The 27756-nt window shown below is 38.9% G+C and overlaps 1 protein-coding gene across 2 annotated transcripts in view; it reads left to right on the forward strand.

Moving 5' to 3' along the window:
• Gnf1 (germ line transcription factor 1) overlaps window positions 1–25608 on the forward strand; it is an 80567-nt gene extending 54959 nt beyond the window's left edge. For both annotated transcript variants that reach the window (XM_083115222.1, XM_083115221.1), the window contains exons 12-16: window positions 10058–10175; window positions 13720–13865; window positions 14993–15206; window positions 18739–18924; window positions 25194–25608. In XM_083115222.1, coding sequence (XP_082971348.1) covers window positions 10058–10175; window positions 13720–13865; window positions 14993–15206; window positions 18739–18924; window positions 25194–25304 — 775 coding nt within the window. In that variant the 3' untranslated portion in view covers window positions 25305–25608. The remainder of the gene's footprint in view (window positions 1–10057; window positions 10176–13719; window positions 13866–14992; window positions 15207–18738; window positions 18925–25193) is intronic.
• The last annotated feature ends 2148 nt before the right edge of the window (window positions 25609–27756 follow it).

The raw sequence follows: 27756 nt of genomic DNA on the forward strand, positions 1-27756 counted from the left end.
GATCAAGCCGTGCCTTGTCCGTTCTGTGGCGTTTGAGGAGATTATCTTGTGCAAATCGACGCGAAAGCTTCATGTGTTCCAGTCGTTCATAATTGCTCACATGCTGCGGCGGGGTTTGAAAAATCGCATCCGGTAAGGTGCGGGGATGATAACCCATCAGTAAATAAGTAGGTGAGTACCGTGCAGATGAATGCGGCGTGTTGTTGATAGCTGAGACCGCTGTTGGTAAGAAATTGGACCAATTATTGTGTTTCGCATTGACATAAAATTTGATCATTCCTTCCAGCGTTTGTTGCGTTTTTTCAACTAAGCCAAGGCTCTGATGAAATCCTGGGCTGACAAAGCTTAGTTCAATTTGGAATTTGTTGGCCAATTCTTTGAATAAATCTGAAGTTTGACCTGGAAGTTGGTCCACGATGATTTTTTCTGGAAAGCCAAATGGTAATATGATTTTCGTGTACAAAAAATCCGCCAGAACTTCAGCAGTGAGAGAATGTGTCGGTGCGGCTACTACGTAACGCGTGGCTGCGTCAGTGCACGTGATCACGTAGCGATGTCCCTCTGGTCCTGATGTGACATATGGACCGCATTGGTCCAAGGCGATAATTTGGAAAGGTGTCAGAGAAGTCCTTGTTTGTAGTTCAAAGTGCTTCGGTTGGCGGGACTGCTTAAGTCGTGCACACTGTTCACATTCTTTGCATTTCTTGTAGATGAAGGATTTCTGGGAAGGAAAATAATAACGGTCCTTCGCATAGGCATATGTTTTATAGTATCCAAAATGGTTGAGAGCGTGTGGAGAAGAGTGCACTTGTTCGAACCATATATCTTGTAATGCATGTGGGATGCAAGTCAGTAGCCTTTCTTGTTTGTCTGAACTTCGGGTCCTCCTGTAAATAATATCATCTAGGAGACGGAATTGCTGGCTGGTTCTGTCATATTTAGGGTCGGCTTCTTTACTTCCAATTAAATGTAGGTAAATATTTTTGAGAAAAGGGTCTGCTTGTTGTTCTTTGGCAAGGTCAAATTCACGTGTTCTCAAAACAGATACAATTTCATCTTCCAGGAGAGGAGAAAAAGCTTCATCTTGGATCGTCGTGTTACGGCTAATGGCGTCCGAGGCACTGTTATCTGTTCCCTTTAGATGTTGAATGACGAAATCGTAGTCGGACAGAAATTGTGAAAAACGCCAAAGGCGGCCTTTGAGGGCAGTTGATTGCCGTAAATTTTGAATACATTTTGAATCGGTGTGTAATATAAATCTTTTGAAAAGGATGTAGTGTCGGAATGCTTTTAAAGCAAATATTATGCCAGAGAGTTCTAACATGTTTATATCTTGTTCTCTTTCCTTATCATTTAGTATCCTGCTTGCATATGCAATCGGCTTAACATTTCCTTGGGGGTCTTCGTGAGCAATGACAGCCCCTAGAGCTATTTTGCTACTGTCCGTGTATATGTGAATAGGAAGAGAGGGATCGTATCTGGCTAATACTGGACTCGTGATTAGTGAATGCTTTAAAGCAGGCATGTCAAACACGCGGCCCGCGGGCCGCATGCGGCCCTCGATATATTTTTGTGCGGCCCCTTTTTTTGTGCGGCCCCTTTGCTATTACCTGTTTTTAAGTAGCAGAGCCTTCAGATGTAGTAGTTGCTAAAATATCTGTGTTATTATATAAGACGATGTGCAATTTCACACGTTTTCCTCTTGGACAGGATATACCCGTCGGTAGGTGAAAAAAGGTGGTCGTGTTGCATTATTGGCGTGGTTGACGAATGTAGTGATTGCCAGTTGTTCAGAGTCAAAGGCTAAGTTGTCTGCCTTCGCAGTTTTCCCTCCGTAATCTAGAATGAGGGGAGGGTTGAAGGGAAAGGGAAAGAAGCTGCCTTCGCCCGAAAACCTACTAAAGTAGCTCAAGAAAGCGAAGCTGCGGTACGCACAAGCTACGCATTGTCGGAGTTGATAGCTGAACACTCCAAACCTTTTGCCGAAGGCGAGTTTATTAAACGGTGCTTGGTAAAAGCTGCTGAAATAGTTAATCCCGCAAGTGTAAAAGCTTTTCAAGGCATTTCACTATCCCGCAACATGGTTGCTGAAAGAGTAACCGAACTGGCCTGTGATTTGAGTGATCAAATTAAAACAAAAGTGTCAAATTTCATTGTTTATTCCATCGCTTGTGATGAGAGTACAGACATCGGTGATGTAGCTCTTAGCTGTGTTTCTTCGTGCTTGTGATGAGGAGCTATTGGACATTTTACCGTTGCATGACACTACTACCGGTGAGGATATGTTTATTGCTGTTCGTGAACTTTTGCGGAAGTATGATTTACCTCTGTCAAAGTTATCCTGTGTAGCTACGGATAGTGCCCTTTCAATGATGGAAAAAAAACAATGGTTTTGTGACAAAACTGCAAAACGAATTTCGTGAAACCTGTGATAAACACATGTTCCATCATATCCATTGCATTATTCACCAAGAGGTCTTGTGTTCAAAAGTAATCAACATGGAAAGTGTGATGAAGCTATCAACTTCATAAGATCCCGTGGCTTAACCAGCGACAATTTTCTGCTTTCTTAGCAGATTTAGAAAGCGAATATTCTGGAGTGCGCTACTACACAGAAGTGCGCTGGCTATCGTGTTCTATGGTTCTTGAAAGCTTCTGGAACTTGAAAGATGAAATATGCCAATTTTTGGAAATAAAAGAACAAGACACCAGCCTTTTTTCGCAACCAACGTTGTTCCAAGATCTTTCCTTTCTTGTTGATATAACGAAACACTTGTCAGAATTAAATTGGAAACTGCAAGGAAAAGATCAATTAATCATCAACATGAATGATCAAGTCAAAACATTCGAGCGTTAGTTATTGCTTTGGGAAAGACAGTTAAGAAACGAAGACCTGATGCACTTTCCAACTTGTTCTAAATACAGATCAAGTTCAAAGAACCCTGTTTTGTACAAAAAGTACGTCGCAAAAATTCAGCTTTTGAATACTGAATTCGGGAAAAGGTTCCACGATGTTCGTTCTTTCGAAGACAAGATCTCCTTGTTTTCAGCCCTGTTTACGACTGACGTAGAAAAAGTGGCAGCACATTTGCAGATGGAAGTAATTGAAATTCAGTGCGACTCAACTTTGAAACAAAAGTACATCGAAGTGGGTATCCCTGACTTTTACAAGTACTTGCCTGCACGTTTTCCAGAAACCCGCAAATTTGCGTGTGAAATAATTTCCATGTTCGGTAGCACTTACCAGTGTGAAAAACTTTTCTCACTCGTGAAAGGAAACAAGTCACCAACGAGATCCAGATTTTCAGACGTTCATCTTAGCTGTGTTCTGAAAGTAGCTGCTTTGAATAAGATGTCTCCTGATATTGATAAGTTGGTGGCAGAAAAAAGATGCCAGCTGTCAGGCAAGAAGCAATGATCAAGTTTCAATGAATGTTCAATATACTTTATTAAGTGTTATGTTAGTCATTCTTTAAAATAAAGTAGTAGAGATAATTAAATTTTGTCCTTGCGGCCCGCCCTATCTAACACTACTGACTATTTGGCACAGTTCATATTTTGAGTTTGACATGCCTGCTTTAAAGCATTGAATGCCTCGTTTTGTGCTTCTGTCCATCGAAATTTTCTCTCCTTCTTCAGCAGTTGTGTAAGAACTGATGCGTGTTTGGAAAAATGTGGAGAGTAACGACGGGAAAAATTAGCCAGGCCCAAAAATTGGCGTAAAGTCTTCTTGCTTGTTGGTGTCGGATACGACTTAACAGTTTCTAGCATCTTAGGTGAAATAGCGCATCCTTTTTCGGATAAATGGTGTCCAAGATAGACAATATCATCGTACAGGAATTTTGCCTTTTTAGGAGCCAATTTTAATCCAGCGAGCCTAAGTCTTTCAAAAGTGTGACGCAATATCTTCAAGGAAGTGGGTACGTCGTCAGAGACTGCCAGGAGATCATCTGCATAGAAGAACAAATGTCGGTTGTCAACGACGTTGAGGGCTAAATTCAGCGCTATCGCTAACGCTGTTCCCGACGTGACAAATCCTTGTGGGGCATAATTAAAAGCGTAAGTCCCCATCTGCGGCACTTGAAAACTCACTTTTTCACGGCTACTTGGTGTGAGGCGTATCTGAAAATAAGCCGAGAGGATGTCCATAGATGAATAATATTTGAAACCTGCCGCCCTCTCTACGATGTCTAGGAGATGAGGTGCCGGAAAACTTATCTTCTTGGCGACGGCGTTGATTCGACGAGCGTCGAAGCAGACGCGGTACGTGTTATTTGGTTTCTTCACAAGCAAAATAGGAGAATTCCAGCGTGGCGCTAAAATAGGAGAAACGACACCCTGTTGTAGCAGTTTCTTGATTTCTTGTTGCATGATTGGAAGTGTATGGGGTGGTATCCTGTGGGGTCGAGTGTACACCGGAGGCGAATCTCCTGTATCGATATCTAGTTCATACAGGGTGCAACTTCCTATATCGTCCTCTTTCCAACTAAAGACATCAGCGAACTCGTGCGTCAGTTCTAGTAGTTTATCTCGGTCTTCTTCACAGACGTTGGGGTTGATGTCGATCTTCGTTTTGTCGAAGTTGTTCCGAGATTCAGAAATGCGCTTTTGGAGTTCTTCAGAATTTTCCTTCAAAAAATGTCGATGTGGCTTCCTATCGTCGCTGTTATTTTCCTTTAGCGGGTTCCAGATAGGTTCCGTCCTTGCCTCGGCAGGACCGTTTGTGTCTCCCGTTTCCTGCTGGCCAATTATTTCCAAGACAGCATCAGCTTTCCCTATCGTCGTGAATGTCGGAATGGTAACTGGATCATTGGAAAAATTTGTAATGAGGACGTGTGGTTCGTGTTCATGCATGAGGGAGGTAGGTATGCAAGTTCCTTTAGGGGATGAAAATCTAGGAATTGGGTTTAATATATGGCTACTGTCGCTGGTTGTGCAATTTATAAGCTGTACTTTTACCACCGCTTGTTCTCTAGGGTTTAGTTTTACTTCCTCCTGTGTTGTGTAGGTGGGTTGGATACACTGTTCTAAATGTTCCGTGGCGATTTTTGATAATTTGTGTACTTGTTCCTGAGCATTCTTTTCTCTTTGCAATTTCCAGGAGCCAAAACGAGTAATTTGCAAGGTTCGTCTACTTGTGTCTATGACGGCTCTATGTGCCGTTAGAAAATCATTTCCCAAAATGTTGAGCTTTCCTGACCCTTCATACAGAAGTGCCGTGTGCAGAAAAGGTTGATCGGCCAATTTGAAGTGTAAGTCGGTTTCGTTTGTTAGTGAAAATTTTGAATTGTTAAAAGCACTTAAGACATGAAATTTCTGTTTTACCTTGATATTTCGAGGTAAGTCTTGCCTGTTCATGACAGTTGTGGTACTACCTGAATCTAAAAGCATTGGTATTTGCTTGTTTCCTACAGTTATGTCAACAAAGAAAAGGTTGTTGATTTTTGTTAGAGGAAGTGTGATTTTCTGAAATTTTTCTGAAATTCCAGCGTTACCTTCCTCTGCACTGGCAAGTGAAGTAACAAGATTACGATTTTGCTTCTGTTTAGGTTTCTCCTTTCTCGCATGTCGTCCTTTCATTTCATCTGTACATTCGGAAAACGAGAACAGCTGTTTGAATTCGCCTTCAAATATCTCTTTGTCAGAATTTGCATGAGTACAAAACGTAATACAGTCTATTTCATCAGGATGTTCTTCTAAAAATTGCTTCGCACATGAAAGGGCTATATTGGCTGCGGCTGCTGAGTCAAACCCGAAAGCACCTGTGGCTAGGTGTGGGAAAGCAATGGATCTTTGGCCTAAAGCTAAGAGTAAATTTAGGCAATTAACATAGCATTTTCGCAAAATTTCAGGGTCCTTGTTGTTTGGAGTGACGGAATGAAAAATATAATTAGCAGACAGATTGTACGCTGGGGTAACTCTGACGTCGCCAGGCTGTGTTTTGTTGAAGATTTTAAGTTCATCGTCCAGTTGCTGTCCGCATGCTCTAGAAAAAGCTAAAGCTACTCCGACGATAGGTAGAAAATCAGGGTTGCAAGCTGAAACCAAAACATTTGCATCTGCTTTTGTGATATCAGCTGTTATGATGTTAATCTTGCTCGTGTGCGACGACAACCTGTGTTGTACTTTGCTCTCGGTTTCAGCGGGAGCCGTATCGCTCGAACTCTGTTCGGTCGTCTGTGAGCACTGAGGTTCGTGCTGACGAGAGAAAAATTTCTCGACTTCTTTAAGTAATTGAGAGCGCTGAGCGGCATATCCGATGAATTGAACGCCCTTTGCTTGCGAGCTGGAATGTGCTGACTGCCGCCTAGAGTTCAATTCCCTACGTACCTGATTTCTAAGATCGTCGTGATCTTTACGGAGAGCAAGAGTCATGGAGACTAAATTTTGTAAGACACATACGTTACCCTGTAATGCATCAAAAATGCCTTGTTGATTTTTAGAGAGCTGGTTGTGAACAATTTGTGATTCTGATATATGTGACGTCAAAGCAGGGTCTCTTAGCACTGTGTTAGGCATTGCTCTAACTTGCAAGAACGGATTGTTTGCACTAAATGTATCGAGGCCGGTGAAATTGTTTCTCGCCTGCGAATCCCTGAGAACTTCTTCTGCGGCTTTAATGAGCTCCTCGTTGGGAAATTTTGTGACTTCAGAAAACATAGTCATTGTTCCAATTGACGTGATTATTTTAATTTACTTATTGAAGGGGGGGACCGGTAGCTATTTTGCCTATACTACGACAAAACCGGCGCACTAACCACCATGTTACGTTTAGGCCGTTCGCCGGCGTAAACTGCTTGGCTGCAAGAGGTTGTGTGTATGAAGAATGGAATAAATTACTCTCATTGCTCTTTACCAATATTTAATAGAATCGCACAAGTGAGAGGGGGGGGGGGGGAGATCACGCACGAGCCAGCAAGATATCTAAACACTGACAATAATAAACCCAAAGTGTCACCACTGTACCTGATTTCCTTCGAGGTTCCTCGGTTGAGTCACGACGTGGCGCTCTATCGGTCCATTGAAGGTGTCCTCAGTGGGTTCGCCCAAACCTTTTAAATGGACCGACTTAACACTGTCACTCGCAACACACTTCGCGCTTCGCTCCCTCGACCAAGACTCCCCCGGCGACCTCTCGTCACCCGGGGACTGCTGGCGTTTTTGATTACACAGCATTTTATTTCCGGCTCGTGACACTATATGCCTTCATGGCGTGGTGCTAAGCACAGGGGAACACTTTACTTTTACTTTTTTTAAATTTAATATTCTGATGTAATTCTCTAATATTTTAAAGTAAATTGGTAAATTGATGCATATAATTTGAGCGGAATACTTACACGGTAATATTAATCAATACTTTTAACAACTTTTAATTATTAAAATTTTCAAGTTACTGTATCGGTGAGAGTATCGGCGTCAGTATAGGTTCAAAGTGGTATTGGCTCAGCGCTATTTATTTACAATTTTATTTATCATTCTCAGAATGCTCTGTTATAAAATATTCGTTAATGAAAATTTCTGTGCAAACTTCAGAAGAACTTCTCAAGGTCCAGTATAATTGATGCCAGGGCCTGTGACCAACTGGTTGAGAAACACGGGTGTATTGCAGGGTGGCTACTCACTGGGAATTCCTTGAATTCCAGGAATTATGCATGAATTATTGGCTCCGGGAATTTTGCGTGAATTCTACGTGAATTTTTCTCCGTAGACTTGAAAAATTGTAACTTTTATTAATCCAACCAAATCCCGTTTTTAATGCCCTGAGGCAAGTTTTTCACAGTTGAGGCTTTATTTTTATCGAGGAAAGAAGAGAAAATTAAGCTGCGTCAAAAATAAAACAATTCTCTCAGTCTGTTTACGTTGTTAGTGCCCCTTGAAGGACAATCTATCTGAAGGACGGAAAATTATTGCAAGATGAGATATCTTGAAGTTGATTAGGTAAATATGGGTTCGAAATTCTTAACAATTAACAATTTGTCGCAGATTAATATATCCTGTAACATTTGTGACTTGTGTTTGTAGATGTATTTCGATTTTGAGTATGTGAAATGGCAAATGCAAACTAAGCATCTTAAATGAAATATTTTAAATATATGTACCGTTTAATTAAATTAGAATTTTGGATAAATTGGAATCGCACAGACCCTTTATATCGTTAATATGTGTGTGTGTGTGTGTGTGTGTGTGTGTGTGTGTGTGTGTGTGTGTGTGTGTGTGTGTGTGTGTGTGTGTGTGTGTGTGTGTGTGTGTGTGTGTGTGTGTGTGTGTGTGTGTGTGTGTGTGTGTGTGTGTGTGTGTGTGTGTGTGTGTGTGTGTGTGTGTGTGTGTGTGTGTGTGTGTGTGTGTGTGTGTGTGTGTGTGTGTGTGTGTGTGTGTGTGTGTGTGTGTGTGTGTGTGTGTGTGTGTGTGTGTGTGTGTGCGTGCGTGCGTGCGTGCGTGCGTGCGTGCGCGTACACACCAGGTATCCAAAAAAGTTTGTGCCTCTGGAACGAAAAGTGAAAGTCAAACGGCATATGTCGGCAACCCTGTCTGGATGATGTCAAAAGTTTACATTCCCGGCAACCGTCAGTCAGTGCAGAGTTGGGAGGCGTGTCGGTCGCATAGACAGCAGGTCTGTAGGAACTACAATCCTGAAGGTAACATGCCAGTGTCAAAGGACGTTTTACGGCCGTGTTTACTGTATGAGTTCAAATTGGACAGCAATGCTGCAGCCGCTGCTCGAAAGATACGCTCCGCGTTTGGAGAAGCATCAGTGAGTGAGCGCACAGCGCGAAAGTGGTTCAGTCGATTTGCATCGGGCGATGAGAGCCTCCAGGACAAGCCTAGAGCTGGATGCCCCGCCACTATCGACGAAGTCCTGCTGAAGGAGACCACCGAGCGTGATCCACAGCAAACGAGTAAAGAACTTGCACAAGGGTATGGGGTGTCGAAGGAAACCATTCGATTGCATCTGCACAACCTTGGGAAGACTTGGAAACTCAGTAAGTGGGTTCCTCACATTTTGTCCGAGGAAAACAAACGCCAGCGGCTCACCATTTGCGCATCATTGCTGTCACGCCACAAGAAAGCCCCATTCCTGGACCAGATATTGACATATGACAAGAAATGGGTGTTATACAGTAACCGCAAAAGAAAACATCATTGGTCGTCCCCCAGTTCTGTTGCATTGTCTCCCAAAGAAAACATTCATCAACAGAAGGTACTGCTCTGTGTTTGGTGGACCAGCTCTGGTGTTGTGCACTTTGAATTGCTAGAGCATGGCATAACCATCACATCCGAGGTGTACTCGTCCCAGTTGCAAAGAGTTGCAGCTGCACTGTGTCCGAAGCAGCCAGCACTAGTCAACAGGAAATGAGTGATCCTTCTTCAAGCAATGCTAGTCCTCATACGGTGAAAGCGACCAAGGAGGTAATCAACACACTTGGTTGGGAAATTTTACCTCATCCTCCTTACTCCCCGGACAATACCCCATCCGACTTTCACTTGTTTTTGGCCATGGATAACCATTTGCGTGAGCAACAGTTCCGAAACCGAGATGATATCACGCAGGTCATAGGACAATTTTTTGCTTCTAGGGACCAGAACTTTTACAAACGTGGGATTTATAAGCTTGTATCTCGTTGGGAACATGTAATTGAAGCTGAAGGAGCTTATTTTGCTGAATAAAACACATTTGCCAGAAATTACAGAGTCTTTATTTCTCACTGCAATATACGGCATGAACTTTTTTGGATACCTGGTATATGTGTAGATGGTGAGAGAAGGCAATACGTAAGGTTTGAATAGTAAAAAACATCTGATTGTACCAGTGAATTTGTGGAAAGTTCGCCTTAAAAACTGGGAATTATACTTGAATTTTATCAAGGTCTTAGAGTAGCCATCCTGTATTGGTTTATTATTAAATTACTGATTCTTTTACAGATCCAATCTAAGTGTAAACAGCCATCTCTCCATCCCTATTAAGTACTAATAATAATTTTTATGTGCTTTTGTATTATGGGTATTGACTATTTTGTCTGTATTGTACATTATTGTGACGTCATTGTGTATATTGTAGGGGGAACCAATTAAAGCTCCTTGATGTAGTTGCGAAGGCGGCAGAATCAATATGTACAGGCGATGTGGTGGATCGTGCGATACGCAGCAGGAATTCTTGGAGCTTGCTCCCAGTACAGGTGAGAACTATCTACTGCGTTGTGTGGTGATGGTATGGAAAACTTACTGGACATATTCACGATTATTTTCATTAGGTAAATGTAAAGTTTCCCATGCATATTGCACGGTGTCATGATGACACACTTGGGGGGATATGCAGGTATGGCCCCACACGTTATCGATCTTGGCCATTTTGGAGGTGATGCGATTTGCACTATGCTCCAGCTGCAGTTACCCAACAGGTACCCATTTGTTTGAGGCTGGGTTAACCCTAGAGCCACTATGCAGGGACCAAACCAGAATAATTCCAACCTTTAGATCACTCATCCTGGGAATTGAACCAGGGTCTCCAACGTGGCAGTCAGATGCTCTACTGACGACCACTGTAGCTCATTTACACAGTTACGTAAATTCGCAGTTATGTAATAAATCTCGAAAATTACAACTACTAGCATGTATGAATATGTTTGCGGCTTTTGCGTCTGACATCCATTGCAGTATGCAACGGCATATGTTTTTATATTCTTTTACATATTTTTCGTATTTTTATAGTTTATATCCAAGTAAATACTGCTACATGATGTTTCATTTATAAAATAATACTGTGTAAGTAATATGCATATATATACATACATACATATAATAGTAATAAATGGCCTCCCCGCTGGTGCAGTGGTAGCATCGTCACCTTGTAATCAAGGGGTTTCAGCTTCAATAGCCGGTGGAGGCACATAGTGGTTCGGATCCCACTTTAAAAAACTGTAGGCCCAGTCCTGATTAGCCTTACTGTGCATAAAGTGGACTTAAAACTCCAACTCAATCAATCAATAATAATAAATATTGCAGTTTTTTTATGTAAAGTTCATCATTTATTCATTATCTTCAGATTCTTGATTGTGTATACCTGAAGATCATCACAGGATGCATATCCGCAGTACAGAAAAACACTAAAGCTGGTGACCAAGGCAGTATTTATTTACGTAAAAAACACTTTACACGTGATGGTTTCCATCCTATATCAGGCCTTTCATTCATCATGTGGTACTTTTCCTGTTTTTGAGCATTCACCACCTCCTCCCTTGCATTTGAACGTAAAGAAACTCTTCCATGCCAATAACCTCCTAGAAGTACTACAAACACTAACATCACAGCAAACAGCTACAAAGAAACCTTCGATGTCACACATGTATTCTACAGGGTGGCCACAAACTAGGCATACCCCTGGTTTTTCATCGGAAAATATGTTTAATTGTTGTGGATTTGCAATCGTTCAACCATGATGAAACACATGAAACGATTTTAGAGTGCAAGCTGTACCATCCTTGTCACGGTATGAAAACTCTGATGCTGATAGGACGTGACGCTGGAATATCTTCGCAAAACATCTGCCAGGACATGGTGCAGGCCTCCCCGATGGCGCAGTGGTAGCGTCGTCGCCTTGTAATCAAGTGGTCCCAGGTTCGAAACCTGGTGGAGGCACACGGCACAGTGGTTCGGATCCCACTTTAAACTGTAGCTGTGCGACAAACATGATGGTCTCCATACCAAGGTCTTGGACAAGTGAACTATCATGTACGTGATCACATCGCTATAACAACAACCACTGTATCGGAAAAAAAAGGGGGTACGCCCACTTTGTGACCACCCTGTATTTTAAATCATAATATTGATGCTTTCAACATGCATGTGGCAAGGTTGGTCATTCCTCTGACGTGGTTATTTTTCTCTGGCAAAAGTAAAAAAGATAAAGTGCTCCCCTGTGCTTAGCACCATGCCATGAAGGCATATAGGGGGTGTGGGGGTAACGCCCCACACTTTCTTGATCCGGTCATGAGTGGGGGTGATGTGATCAGCATCACGCCCCTGACCACCTTTACCCCCCAGGGTTTCCCCCAGGTACCCATGTTATTCGACGTTGGTGGGCGCTGGGGCCGCTTTCATCGTTAGAAAAGTTCCCGGATTTGAACCAGCCAGGGATCGAACCTGGGACGTTTAGCATGGTAGTCAGACGCGTTACCGAATGAGCCACCGCGGCCAACTTATTTTTCTCTGGCATGGCCCCAAAATACCCTTATGATGGGTAGCCAATAGAGTTATGGGAACAGCATATGAAAAGTGTTTTATGTTTATTTTTACCCTCTCCTTCACCTGAAAATAGGAATAATTATGGTTCATAAGAAATTGGTTTGCAACTAACGAGTTGCAACTAATTTACTGGCTTGTCTTTATTGATTGGTTTTGTGATGCTAATTCATAAACTTATGTGGTAGTCGTAGGGGGTTTCACACAGATGTGACAAGCAACATGTGACATGATTTCAGGTATTCAATGGGCATGTGGCTTGAAATACAGTGGTACCCCAATTTTATCTTCCTGGATCTTACTTTCCCCCCACATTTTAAGTTTTACATCTTTGTCCCCTGAAAAACATAAAATCAAAGTTCCATTGTATGCAACCTCACATACCAGAGTAGCAGGACATGCTCTGCATGCCATTTCTGACTTGGGTGTTGCTTTTTTTCCCACACGTTGGTGAGTAGAGGCATGCATATTTCGTTTTTGACGAAAACACGAAATGTGAAATAACACGTTGTAATGTTTATTTTCATGTTTCTGAAAGGTGTGAGGTGCATTTTCCTATCCTGTTTTGTCACAAAATAATGCGAAATGAACTGCAAAACGCGAAATAGACTTAACACGAAATTTAGTGTTTATTTACCGAAGCGACACTTTCTGAAGTTTGAATTATCCTGCGAGTTATACAATTCACGGAAAATTGATTAATTCTGCTGTAAATATTTGAGAAGAAAAAATGACCCCTTTATACAGGAACAAACTTAATACTCTGGTAACTACATAAATGTGCTGGTAGAAGGGGTATGTTTATTTTGTGTAATAAGTGCAGTTTTTATATCAAATTTAGGATTATAGTCACAATTTTAAAACCAAAATGTCATCTTATATACAGCTTTTGATTAGATTTTTCACCACTATGACACCTAAATTTAATGTATTTACCCCCTTTTGAACCCGAAATTGACTCCGTTTTTGTACCAAATTATTATTATTTTTTTTAGATTTGAATTAAAAACAACACTTATTACACAAAATAAACATTTCTCTTGTAATAGCACATTTATCTATTTTTCAGAGTATTAAATTTATTCCAGAGTAAGGGAGTCCATTTTTCCTTCTCAAATATTTACAGCAGAATAAATCCATTTTGTGTGATTTGTGTAACTCTCAGGATAATTCAGATTTCAGAAAGTGGTAAATAAACTAAATTCATGTTTAAGAGTTTATTTTGCAATTTACTTATTTCACATCATTTTGTGACAGAATAGGTTAGCTCACCTCATCTTTCAAAAACATGAAATATGAACAATGCAGTGTGTTATTTCACATTTCATGTTTCTGTCAAAAAGATACATGCCTGCCTCTAGTAGTCAGCTGTTTGCAATTTTATTGTCAAGTGTCACTTGCTAGTTTGGTGTGAAACCTTCATGTCATGTGTCACTTTAGTGTGAAATCTCCCTAAGTTCCACTCCCTGTTTCTTTCCACAGGCAATGTTTGCAAGCGTAATTCCAGGAGACCTCATGGAAGGCCACTTCACTGGACAGATTAATTTCCCTTCATGGCTGGGGAAGAATTCTCGGCGAGGGAAATTTGATAGGCATCTCCAAGAGCTTCAAATGCACATGCGACTAAGGTATATATTTAGTTTTAGTAAGGGTTTCTATGGTTCAGCCCTAAGTTGCTATGGAATACTTGCATATTGAACATTAGAAATACATATTCTGAACAACTTTCAGCTGTTATGATATTCAGATATCAATATTAGAATTGCTGATAGGATCGGCATAAGTATCAGCTCACCCCTGGTACTAATCCATTAAAATTTTTCATCATCTTTACATTTCAATTCAAATGCAATTTGTTAGTGAAGATATTGAAAAATATCAAGAATAAACATTAGTTGATTGTTAGTTTTTTAATGACAATATTTCTGCTGTTTCAGTCTTCTTGAGGTGAGATAGCAAGGCTGATGGATCAGAGGGAGACTTTTTTAAACCATAAAATGTGGTTCATAATTGGGAAAAGAGAGACGCGGTAGTATATAAATACAGAGAAACTAGTGCTCACTTTATCTGCGAAACTGATTTTTTCTTCTTCGTTCTATTAATTTCAGTGGACGCTGCCACTATCCTTGGAACTTGCTGCAGCGGCCACTGAAATTAATAGAACGAAGAAGAAAAAATCAATTTCGCGGATAAAGTGAGCACTAGTTTCTCCGTATTTATAAAATATGGTGTTAAAAAAATGGTCTGCAACCAATAAAAATGTGTTTTTTAACCATAAAAATATTGTGCTCAAAATGGGCCAGAGCCAATAAAAGTGTTGTCACAACATTTGAGCCCTGCCTTAATTAAATTTAAACATGCGTATTTTTAAATTCCAGTGGGGATGGATTGATAAATTTTGGCCAATATCGATAAAGTACCGATATAACATTTACCGGTACTGATAACCGATATTCTACCAGTCTACCAATGGGTAATAAATGTGTTGTTTTTTTAGGTGACTGCAGTACAAAAGTTTCATTTTTATACATTTTGTTTTTTAAAAAGTTATACTTGGAGATTATTCATAAAAATTGTAAAATGTCAGAATTTTGCACAAAATTATAAGATATAGATATATCGGATCGGTAAAATAATCAGCAATTCTACCGATACACCGATATGCCTATATTGGTCGATACTGATGGAGTACCGATTACTCTGTCCCATCCCTAATTTTCAAAATAAATTATTTTCTGTCCTTGTTTTTCTTTAGCATGACTGGAAGCAAGCAGGCGATAAACTTGGATTACCTGACCCCTATTCGGGATGCAATAATTCACCCTTTGAAAAAGTATGAGGCAGAAGGGGTGGCTGAGTCTGTCAAGGTTTTGCAGGAATACCATCTGCTGAGGGAAGACTTGGACAGCATAATCGAGCTCTCAACGTGGCCAAATCAGAGAGATCCAATGGCAGATGTACCCAGTAAGGTGAGTTTTAAGAGTACATTTCAACTATGGTGGGACTCCAATTTTATGTTCCCTGATTTTGCATTTTCCCACATTATACATTCAATCTTGATAGTCCATTAAACTGTAGGTCCAGTCCCGATTAGCCTTACTGTGCATAAAGTGGACTTAAAACACCAAATAATCAATCAAGATAGTCCCAACATAGCAAAATACATATTACAAAATTCAGGGCCTCCCTGATGGTGCAGTGGTGGCGTCGTCGCCTTGTAACCAAGGGTTTCCGAGTTCGATACCCGGTGGAGGCACATAGTGGTTCGGATCCCACTTTAAACTGTAGGTCCAGTCCCGATTAGCCTTACTGTGCATCAAGTGGACTTAAAACACCAACTCAATCAACATTACAAAATTTTCCTCGATTTTACATTTTCCTGCATCTTAAGTTTTTTTTTGCTTGGTCCCCTAAAAATGTAAAATCGAGGTTCCACTGTATTAACATTAACAGAGTGGTTACTCACTGGGAATTCCTTAAATTCTGGGAATTATGCATGAAGTATTGGCTCCAGGAATTCTGCGTAAAGTTTTCTCCATAGGTGTGAAAAATTGCAACTTTTATTAATTCAAATACCAGTGAATTTATACATATTTATAAATTGCCTGAGGCAAGTTTTAGCTTTTATTTTTATAGGAGGAGGAAAAGAAAGCTGCTTGGAAAATAGATCAGACTTCTCTCAATCCATTTGTTAGTGTCTTTTGCAGAACAATCTATCTGATTGACAGACAATTATTGCAAGATAAGACATCTCGAAGTTGATTAGTTAAATATGAGTTTGAAGTTCTTATACAATTATCAGTTTTTTGTTGATTGATTGAGTTGGTGTTTTAAGTCCACTTTATGCACAGTTAGGCTAATTGGGACTGGACCTACAGTTTAAAGTGGGATCCGAACCACTATGTGCCTCCACCATCTAGCGAACCCGGGACCCCTTGATTACAAGGCAACGACTCTACCACTGCCCCTTTTTTTGTAGATTAGTATGTCCCGTAATATTTGTGACTTCTGTTTGTAGATGTATTTCAAGTCTGAGTATGTGGAATGGCAAATGCAAACTCCGCTCTTTAAATTAAATATTTTAAATATATGTGTACTCGTATATACATATACTCTAATTGAATTATAATTTTTTGATACGTTGGAATCACACAGACCCTTGATATTGTTAGTATACTGTATTTACGCGTGTATAATGCGCACTCTGGTTTTTGATAGGGAAAAGTGACAAACAATTATATCTCGTATATAATGCACAGTACAATCCAGGTTCAAGAAATGACTTTCTAAATTTTAGGTCGTAAATCTGTTGCTATGCGGATCAACAGTGAATGACATCATTCCTATTCAATGAGTCACTTGTTGCTATGTGGACCAAGAGGAGAACATTACATTACAAAGTGAAAAATTGTGGCACATGGCCCCTTAAACTTTTATAAGTGGTTTTGCTAATTTCCTCTTTAAAACTTCAAAATATATACTTTTTCTATGACTAACGAAGCATTTATAGGAGGCACATTCAGGATCCTCAAACTAGCAGTTAGCAGCACACGATTTCTTCCATTAAGGCACTCCATATATGGCATATTATTTGGCCAGTAATATATTTTAGTTAATTTCTTTTTATGTATCTTTCTTTTCATACAAAGTACCATAAAAATCATAATGTTTCTTCATTTTGTAATGAGCTTATTTCAACCGCATTGTAAATAAGTGTCGCCATCTTTAATGAAATACTGTTGCCTTATTCAGAAAGTGCAGAATTCAAGCTTTGCAACGATATATAACATGATAGGTTCCGTAAACATTAAAAAAATATTCCGTGCATAATACGCACCACACTTTTTTGGAGGCAAAAATTTTTAAAAAAAGTGCTCATTATACATGAGTAAATACAGTATTTGTGGGTGTATGTACATGGGTGATGAAAGGCAGTAATACGTAAAATTGAAATAGAGAGAACATCTGCTTGTACCCATAAAGTTTTGGAAAGTTTGCCTTGAAAACTGGGAATTATACTTGAATTTTTCATGGGAAGAAATCAACTGAGCAAGCATCAAACAGCAGGTGATCTTTTCTTTCTTTTAAGCTGTTTCAGGGTTCTCACTGACTTCAGGGAAATTAACCTATAAGTGAAAAAGTTGGGGAATATTTGTACTTGCAAGAACTGGAAATGAAAATAGATTGATTTTTTGAACCAGCCTCTTGTTCCCTATAAAATGGTTTTTAAACTTTTCTTTTTATATTTACTTCGAATACACTCTGTTCTCTTCAGTAGTAAGTGCAGTGGTGTTAAGTACATGTTAAAGCAACATATTAAGTATGTGCAAAAGTTCTACCTCACAGGTGGCGCTGCCTATGCATGAGTCTGTGGGCACGTAATTCGGGGAACCTTAGAGCAGCATCAGGCAGTGAGTGTGGACGAGGAACTCGCAGTGGACAGGAAAGTGTGTGGGTGAAATGGAGACCGATAAGTAAGGACATTGAATTTTCGCGATGCACGAAATCGCGAAATGTGAAAAGAAGATGCAATTTTGAACATTTTGCATGTAACTACACCCCCAATGATGAAATATGCATGAGTTTTATTCGCGAAGTAATGCAAAATGTGTGCTTTTCCACGGAATGAACGCTTTTTCGCAAAATAACCGTGAAATATCAAATTAAGTAGAAAACATGCAAAAACCAGCAATCGAGGTTGTGCATGCAAACTGTCGATTTGTAACGAAACGTTTGCCTAAAGTTTCCTACTACTTGCAGCTGAAGAACGTTTTATCTTCGATCACATCACATATGGCCTCTAAATACTAAGCCTTGTCTAGCAAGAAAAGTAAACTATCCTTGCCCCACCCAATCGCCGCTACTGGCAATTACACTTGAAATCTAAGTACTTGTGTATGTGTACATTATATACAAATTAAGTAGTTTATCAATTTATAGCTCTTTTGTATGTTGTTTCCTCTTATGATGAAAAAGTGTGTGCCAATTTTTTTTTTTTCCACCGCTGGTATATACCACTGATCTAACATTTTATTTACCACTCTCCTCAGTTTTATTTACCATAAATTTGTCTCCCTACCGATAAGGAATACATCAGACACTGCTTACTGTTTGAGTTTGATAAAGGCGGTACTGTGGCTGCAGCCTGCCACAACATTCGGCAAGTGTATGGGGCAGGTGCAGTTGACGATAGCATAGAATGGTCTAGAAATTATGGAGGCACATATTGGTTCAGATGCCACTTTAAACTGTAGGTCCAATCCTGATTACCTTATGTTTACATAAAGTGGACTCGGAACAAGAACTCGCACACATGCAATTCTTTTATCCCAAAATTGCATACAAATGCTTTGAAATTAGTAACAGTCTAGTTTTGAAGAAAATTGTGTAGCATGGTATAATAGCGAAAATTTGCTTCATCGTAGTGTTTCATGTTTTCTCGTATGTTATGCAAGACAATACTAAAAGTAACTTTTCAAGTAAACAATTTTCTATCCGTAGGTGAAGGCAGCCTTCACACGAACCTACAACAAGGAAAGCCCTGCCATGCCATATGCTGTAGTAGCTGTACAGAAGAAAAAGGGAGCTGAAAGTTCGTCCCAGGATTTCGGAGCAGATGAGGAGGAATTTGGAGATGAGGAACAGGAGGAAGATGATGATGATATCACAAATGATGCCATGATTAAGGTAGGAATTACTGATTTTTTGTTATCGATGCTAATATAGCGTCAATATTAAATTCATTGGCAGCAATGACAGTTATATCAATTCCGTATAAAATGCTGTTTGTTTTGTGAATAATCTTAAATAATCTGCAGTAATAATTAGGACCAGGATTTTCATGACTTAACATATTTATTTTCGTAAGGGTGATGTGTTCCCTAAATATATAGAAATTCATATTATGAAGAGACTAATTAAATTAAGGTGCTTCTTAAGGGCATATTTTGGCATATTGAGCCATTTCTGAGTGATAGAGCATATTTTGATAGATTTTCGGTCATATTCAGCATATTTTAGCTTTTTCAAGAAATATACAGTCATTTTCGAAGTGGATTCATTCTTACTCCCAGGTTCACTCTGCTTTTTTTTATTATTATTATTATTGCAGCAAAATCTTTTGTCATTTGAAAATTTACAGAAAGTATTCATTGTGTATTGCAACTCAGGGCCTATAAAGTGAACTAAAAATAGTGAAAATATCTCAGCATTTAGATATTGATGTTTGAAACAGTCCAGTTATAAGGGCATATTTTTCAAATTATAGTGCATATTTTGTACAATTTTAGGTCATAAGAGCATATTTTATTTTGCATATTTTGGTGATTTTTAGGTCATAAAAATCCTAGTCCTAGTAATAATATTTAAATATTGCTTGAGCATTTAAAAAAAAAGTTTTTTGGGTTCCACTGATCTGGAAATAATTGAAAAGTGAGGAAAATTGAAATTTCAGGGCTTTTCATAAAAAGTAATAAAAAACCAGAAAGGTCAAGGTATAATAAATATGATAGTTATACACCCAGTGGCAAAGGTTCTAGTGTACTAATTGTGTATTACCATGTTCGTACGTGCTGTTTCTTACAATGCAAGGGTAATGAATTGAAATAAAAAAAAAAAGCCAGTAAGCAGAGAACAGTATCAGCTTCAATATGAACACAGTTTCATTCCTTAAAACATCATAGGATGAGAGAAACAAAACACAAATAGCGATGGACTATTTCCCTACTGTTATATTAGCAGACAATTGTGTATGCTTACAAAATTGAGTTTTATATTTGTAAACTGCCTCCTTTGGCATAGTGGTGATGTTGTCACCTTGTAATCAAGGTGTCCTGGGTTTGATATCCTCTGGAGGCACATAGTGGTTCAGATTCCACTGTAGGCCCTGTCCCGATTAGTCTTTCTGTGCATAAGGTGGACTCAAACAAGAACTTAAACAAACATACAAACTTACATATTTGTAAACTACAAGGTAACCAAATAGTTCTTGCCGTTCTAGAGCAGTGATAAACAAAGAGCAATACAGTGGACGGTACGTATCTTTAGGTTTCGAAGTAATCTCCATCAGCATCCAACACCTTTTGCCAACGTTCCTGCAGCTACACAATACCCTGGTGATAAAACTCGGCGGGCTTGGATGCAAAGAAGTCCGTGAGTGCATTCTGCAGGTCTCCCTCATTTGCGAAGGATCTCCTACAGAGGTGGTTGTCGAGGGAATGAAACAGGTGGTAATCTGTTGGTGCAAGGTCTGGTGAATAGTGTCTCCCATCCAAGTTGCTGAAGGGTGTCCCGGGTCCTCTTTGCCACATGTGGCTTGGCATTGTCGTGCAGAAACAGCACATCTTTGCGATTCACCAATGCCGGCTCCTTCTGCTGCAATGCACGGTGCACCCTTTGCAACTGCTGAGAGTAGAGGTCAGCAGTGATGATCTGACCAGGTGGAAGGAGCTCGTAATGCACCACTTGCCGACAATTCCACTATACAGAGATCATAACCTTTCGTGGGTGCAGAGGTGGTCTTGAGGTGTGAGGTGTGAGCAACAGTCCTCCACTGTCCTCCTCGATGGCTGCTTTCAGGGCCTCGTCATCCAACACATGTGGTCGTCCGCTGCGAGGTTCATCCGAAAGGCTCACATCTCCCGAACAGAATTTCTGGAACCAATGCCTGGCAGTGTGTTTGTTCACGGCATTCTTCCCAAATTCCTGGCAAATGTGGCAACTTGATGCGGCAGCTGACAGGCCGACTGTAAAGTCATACAACAAACACACGCGAACAAGCTGCTTCGATACCTCCATTTCTCTTCGACACTGGACAAGCTATGACTGCTGTGTGTGTGTGTGCAACGTGCCTGTATTACTGACAGTCGATGGTCAGACTAACTCCCGATCACTTGGCATGCACGTGCGTCATTTCGTTTCCTCTCTATGAGCGCATGATTAATGGGACGTCAAAAACGGCAAGAACTTTTTTGGTTACCTTGTAACTTTCTACAATAGATAATCACATGTAAAAAAAATATTTTGAAAAATTATTTATCTCTTAACTGTAGCCACTGTTTTCATATTTCCACTCTAAAAACAAGTTGTAAACATAGTAAGAAAAACAAAAAATTGGAATTTATTTGAAAATACAATGGAAAACTTGAGAAAACTGAAATTAATTTCAGCATGTTAGTGAGAACCGTGTCTCTATACCTATAGTTCAAAATTGATAATACTATGAAATCTCAATTTTGTAGTGGAACCTCAAATTTGTATTTTTCAGGGGGCTAAAGTGTAAAAAACTTAAAATGCAGGAAAATTTTATAACATTTTGCTCTGTTGGGAGGGTTGAAGTGTAACTCATAGAAATGAAAAATCTGGGAACATAAAATTATAGATCCACTGCATTTTATTTTTTATCATGTGTGGTTTACAAATGGCAACCATATTGACATCATGGCGTGTAGTGATAACTTTACCCTATTATCAGAATCTCTATAACTAACTTTATAGCCCTGAAACAAGAATCACTAATTAACATAGCCTTTGGTACATTTCATGACATTATGTAAATCTCTTCATCAGATAATAAATTTTAGTTTAAAAAATCATGTGTGTTACAGTTTAAGTACTTTTGGTAGCATTTGTAATTCTTAGGATGCAACTTTCTTTTAATATGCATATTAACTGGTGTATAAAGTTCTGGTTTAAAAAATGGCTAAGTTTAAAATGTAGGGAATAAATATTTCTCTTATACTTTGTTACAGTGCATTATGTTACTAATATGCTGTTCCTTTATTGTTTAAACAACAGTTTCCATATCCCTCACAATGATATGTTGGAATTATCATGTAACTTTCAAGACTAGTAGCGTCGTTGCCTTGTAATCAAGGGGTCCCGGGTTCGATACCCGGTGGAGGCACATAGTGGTTCGGATCCCACTTTAAACTGTAGGTGCAGTCCCGATTAACCTTTCTGTGCATAAAGTGGACTTAAACATCAAATCAAAACTTTCAAGACTAACAAGACAAACAGTTTGTCATTATTATCAATTTTATTTCCAGTCTCATTATTATCGAACACTTGAGTCGCATACTCAGTGCATTTTTTTCTTTTATTATTTATTTATTAAATATCAAGGTGGATTAATTTAAATCAGGTGATTTTTTAAATCACTTTAAATAAATAATTTATAGAATAATGTACATAAGGATTTTGTAGATATCAGAATTACTTTTGGTGAAAGTACATTAATCTTGTAATCATTTAATGGTGTTTATTTTATTAGTTTCTAAGAAAGAAAAAAGAAAGGAAACGAAATATATGTACTGATGGGGTGAAGCTCCTCGAAAGGAAATGCAATGTGTAAACTGTAAAGTGAATATTTTTTATAGGCAAAAATTTGTGCAGAAAAAATATACAAAAGACAAATCATGTTAAACTGTAAAGTGTCATTATCATTAAACTCTAAATGATTATGGTAGCTGATATTTTGCATGCTATCATTAAACAAATTGCCAAAATTCAGCTACGAGGCTTGTCCGGAAAGTAAAATACAAACCAAAAATAAGATATAAAATAAATGTATTTCTCGCAACTAAAGTTACACTGATACAGAGGCTATTTCTCCACATAAGTTGCCACCATTGTCCAAACATTTCTTCAGATGCCGAACAAGTTTTTGTATCCCTGAATCGTAGAAATCCGCCGCCTGCATCTGGAACCAAGTTGTGACTTTTCCCTGACTTCATCATCGTCGGCAAAGTGTTTTCCACCAAGATTTTTCTTGAGGTACAGGAACAGGTGGTAGTCGCTGGGTGCAAGGTCGGGGCTGTATGGCGGATGGTGAATGACCTCCCATTGAAACTGTGCAAGCACATCCTTGGTGACATTCGCTGCATGGGGGCGGGCGTTGTCATGAATAAAGTGGATTCCACTTGACAACATGCCTCTCAGTTTGTTTTGAATTGCACGTCAAAGATGTTTCAAAGTCTGGCAGTAGGTTTCAGCATTAATCATTCTTCCAGGCAGCATGAATTCCACCAGCAGGATGCCGTGGTGATCCCAGAAAATGGTTGCCATCAGCTTGCGGGTTGAAATTGAAGTTTTGAATTTTTTGGCTTTTGGAGACTGCAGTGACTGCTGCTTGGATTCAGGCGTATGGTGGAACACCCATGTTTCATCACCTGTCACAGTGGAGTCCAGAAATGCATCTCCCTCTTCTGCGTAGCGAGTAAGAAAGTCCAGTGCATATTCCAGTCGTTTGTTTTTGTGTTCGTCAGTCAAATGTTTTGGGACCCAGCGTGCACATAACTTTCTGTACCCTAACCCACTCACAACTTCATGAATAGTTGTTTTCAAACTGTCAGGATACATCACACACAATTCTCGAATTGTCACCCGCCTATTCGCACGACCTCTGCTTCAATAAAATTGCGAAGGTCGTCAGTGATCACGGATGCCCTCCCACTTCTCTCTTCATCATGAACATCACGTCGACCTTCTGCAAAGGCACGGCACCATTTTGCCACATTTTGCCGATTCATTACATTCCCGTACACAGTCACAATTTCTTAGTGGATCTCCGATGGACGCTTTCCTTGTGCCTGCAAAATCCTGATCATGGCGTGCACTTCGCACTTGGCGGGATTCGGTATCACCGCTGCCATTTCCAATGTGTGTTCCTTGTACAAGTCTCAGCGTAGCACTGACGACTCACTCCCAATCCTCGTCTTATGGATCACAGTTACTGCCAGTGTTGCCAACTTTGGTACACATTTGTCCCCTAATGTGCAAATGTGTTTGTATCTTTACTTTCCAGACAAGCCTCGTACAAAGACTTAACAAATATTGTAAGTTATAATTATATAGTACATCCAGAATGTTTTATTTTCACTGAAAGAAAAGTTACTGAAATTATGTATTATAGTTTCTTAAACACACTTGACAAACATTTCCATAGTAGGTTCATATGTGTAGTATCAGAAACAGAAAAAAATGTATATTTGTGTAAAAAAATTGATTTGCTTTAATCAGTGTTCAAATATTTTGCAGAGGTGTTTACTAGAAAAAGCCTTTCTATAAAAAATACATATCTATATGTATGGTGCCAAAAACCACACCAGCAATTTTAAGTGTTTTTTTAAAGAATTAAAAAATCCATTTTAATCAAAAAAACTTAATGATTTTTTTTATCCACCCTGTTTAATATATATATATATATATATATGTTTGGATTTAATCCTGTATGTCAACAGCAGGGTGCATCACATTCTATATAGCCTTCTTCACGATTCCAAAAGCCAACGTATGTTGAGCAATAGATTATTTTAAAGGATTCATACACTTATCTTAAACTGATTAAACCATTAAGATGAAAATCACATTCCATCACACCAGGGTTGTTGATATTGAAATATCACACAGTGTGTAATAATTAAAGCCACATATTTACAGTGAATGAAATATCAAGATTTCAGTACAAAAACTGGGCTCTTTTGAGAATCAAATATAAAATTGCATTTCAGTGTTGAATTGAACCCTAAATTTGATTTAAAAAACTATACTTATTACACACAATAAACTTTTCCCTTCTAATAGCACATTTACGTAGCTGTCAGAGTATTAAGTTTGTTCCTGTGTAAGGGTGTCTATTTTGACTTCTCAAATATTTACAGCAGAATTAATGCATTTTCTGTGATTCTGCATAATTCTAAGGATAATTCTAACCAGAAAGTGTTGTCGGTAAATGAACTCCAATTATTTTTTTCCCCAGTTCATTTTGCATGATTTTTTGACAAAACATGGTAGGAAAATGCACCTCATACCTTTCATAAACATGAAAACTGAACATTATAGCATGTTATTTTACATTTCGTATTTCCGTCAAAAACTAAACATGCATGCCTCTAGTAATAATGCAGCATGATGAGATGTTATTAAATTATCATGTGATTCATTCTGTGTTCTTCCAGGCCAGGAAAAAGCCTGCTGCAAAAGCAGACACAGCTGGCTCCAGTGGAAGGGGAAGAGGCAGAGGAAAGACAACAGAGGGGGGAGGAAGGGGAAGAGGTAAAGGGAGATGAATTGTTCAAAGCAATCTTTCAAGTAATGATCAAGAAAGGTTTGACAGAACATAGCAGTGTATGTTAAATTCATCCATATTCTGTATTTTCTTCTTTTTTTTTTTTCCATGATGTTTTTGTTATCAATATGTAAAGCCCAGGATTTTTCATGTTGAGAAATGATTTTCTGAGAACCAAAATCCTGCTTGTAAATAGAGTAAAAATATATTTTTTCATATCAGTCATTTGATTGTAATGTACAATTGCTGACAAGAGTAAATTAATTTGATCATGTTAGAAATAAATTCTTTTTTATCAATTATAATGTGTCTCCGTTTCCCAGACACCACCTCCCTTGTGTTCTCCAAAATCAGTCTTCGGTCCTCTCCTGATCGTTCCTCTAATCTTCACCATTCTCAAATCTTCAGAAACACCATTCTTCCCTCTTAGTTGTTGATGTCCTAACATATACAATCCTTTACATATGCCCAGGGCCCAGGCTGTCATATTCATTTTGCTTCTGTCTGCTTACATGGGCATTGCCAGAAATGTTGGGGGAGGGAGAGGGGGGTCAGGCCATTGATAAAACTTGATTAGTAGAAATAATAACAATAATAATTATTATTACCATAGTTATAACTCTTACAGTAATTGATAAAACATTAAATTGCTGACCAAGGCAAAATTTATTGTATAAAAATATACACTAAAAACTTCACGTTTCCACCCTCTAACAGGTAATGTATATGATAATGTATATTTTTTTATACAATAAATTTTGCCTTCGTCATCAATTTAATGTTTTATTAACATGAAAACAATACTTAACACAGGGTTCCCATACACCTGGAAAACCTGGAATTCTCAGGGAATTTGAAGAAAAGTGAAAACTCGGGGAAATCTAATGGAAAATCATCCAATTATTAGAGGTACATATTTTTGGTAAATAAAGAAGCAAAATTTTGGTACAAAAACAGTCAATTTCGGGTTCAAAAGCAGTAAATAAAATGCATTTCACATCTTTCAGAAACATGAAACATTAACATTACAATGTGTTATTTCACATTTCGTGTTATCGTCAAGAACGAAATATGCATGCCTCTACTATATGTCTTTTCAGTTCTTATGGCGGGCACCCTAGAAGCTGGCAGGGGAAGTGGGGAGCAGGGAAGCGACCAATCCAGAGCGATAGGAAATGCAGCAGCCTGTAGAACGAAGTTCAAGTAGTACTTATTTCCACCACGTCGTATCTCTCGGTGCCACTGCTGTTACCTGGTTGGTCTGTGGCAAATTCCCTGCTCTCCACTCCCCTTGCCAGTTTCGAGAGTGCATGCTGTAAGAACTGAAAAGATCTATAATTATCATTGTGTCCCAATGAAGCACATCTGAAGAACTAAAATATTCTTTTTTTTGTTACTAATAATTCCAACTTCACTAACTTGCTTTATATGAACTATTTTGAAGATGTAGGCTTTAGTTATGTGTTTATTTTGCATCACAGATTATTTGATATTATAAGAGGGTGGGTGTCTTGAGAAAAAGTTAAGAAATCAACGGATAGGCCAAGGAAAAGTCAAGAAATTATGCTTTTTATTTCAAGAACTTATGCTATTTTTTACAGTATAGTGAATTTACATTGTTATATACGTGTACTGTGATTTGATTGAATATTTGGAAATTAAAATTGTATTGAGTTGTGGTTAAGATTTGTTCACTTTGTTTCTTAAGAATAATTTTACATGCATTATTAATTAAACCAAGTCTAAATCTATTCTTAGGGTACAGCTTCAGTTTTCATTGTAACCTGCCTTGGAGCAGGAATTTTTTATTGAATTAATATATATATTTTCTTAATTTCCAACTATACCTAAGTAGGGAGCAGTGGCAGCACCAGGATTAATCATCTGGGGGGGCTGAGAGGGTGCGAAAAGAAATTTAGGGGTGCGATGCTGAAAATAAGGAAAACATAAAACATGCATGCAACCCTTCAAAACTGGGGGAGCAAGGTGCCAAAATTGAGGGGGGTTGCAAGGACAGTTTATTTTACCTTGCGGGGGCACAAATAACAAAAAGCGGAGGGCAACTGCATCCCTAAATTACTGACTAAGATGAAAATGTATGTGTGAAATATAATAACTGTGCCCCCTTGCCCTCCCCCTCGACATCCATGATGACACAAGAAAGTGGTCGTACAGTGTAAACATTCATATACACGATGCAGTCTTATTGAACTATGTAGTGAAATACAAAATAAAATTATCCTTCTCTTTAAAAACACATAGACACTTCAGGACAAAAAGCGAAGTGCACAGCAACTTCGTCTTCGTTAAGATCCCTTCTGCCGCACTGACCCTAACAATGAACTATAACATTTCTTCGTGAACATTGGGCCTCTTCCTAACAGGTTTTGAAAAAGCCTGAAATGGTACGTTTACTAGAAATATTACTTGGAATCAATACACAGAATGTATTA

Source organism: Lepisma saccharinum, chromosome 30, assembly GCF_977018435.1.
Source record: "Lepisma saccharinum chromosome 30, izLepSacc3.1, whole genome shotgun sequence".
In the NCBI taxonomy this organism is placed as follows: domain Eukaryota; kingdom Metazoa; phylum Arthropoda; class Insecta; order Zygentoma; family Lepismatidae; genus Lepisma; species Lepisma saccharinum.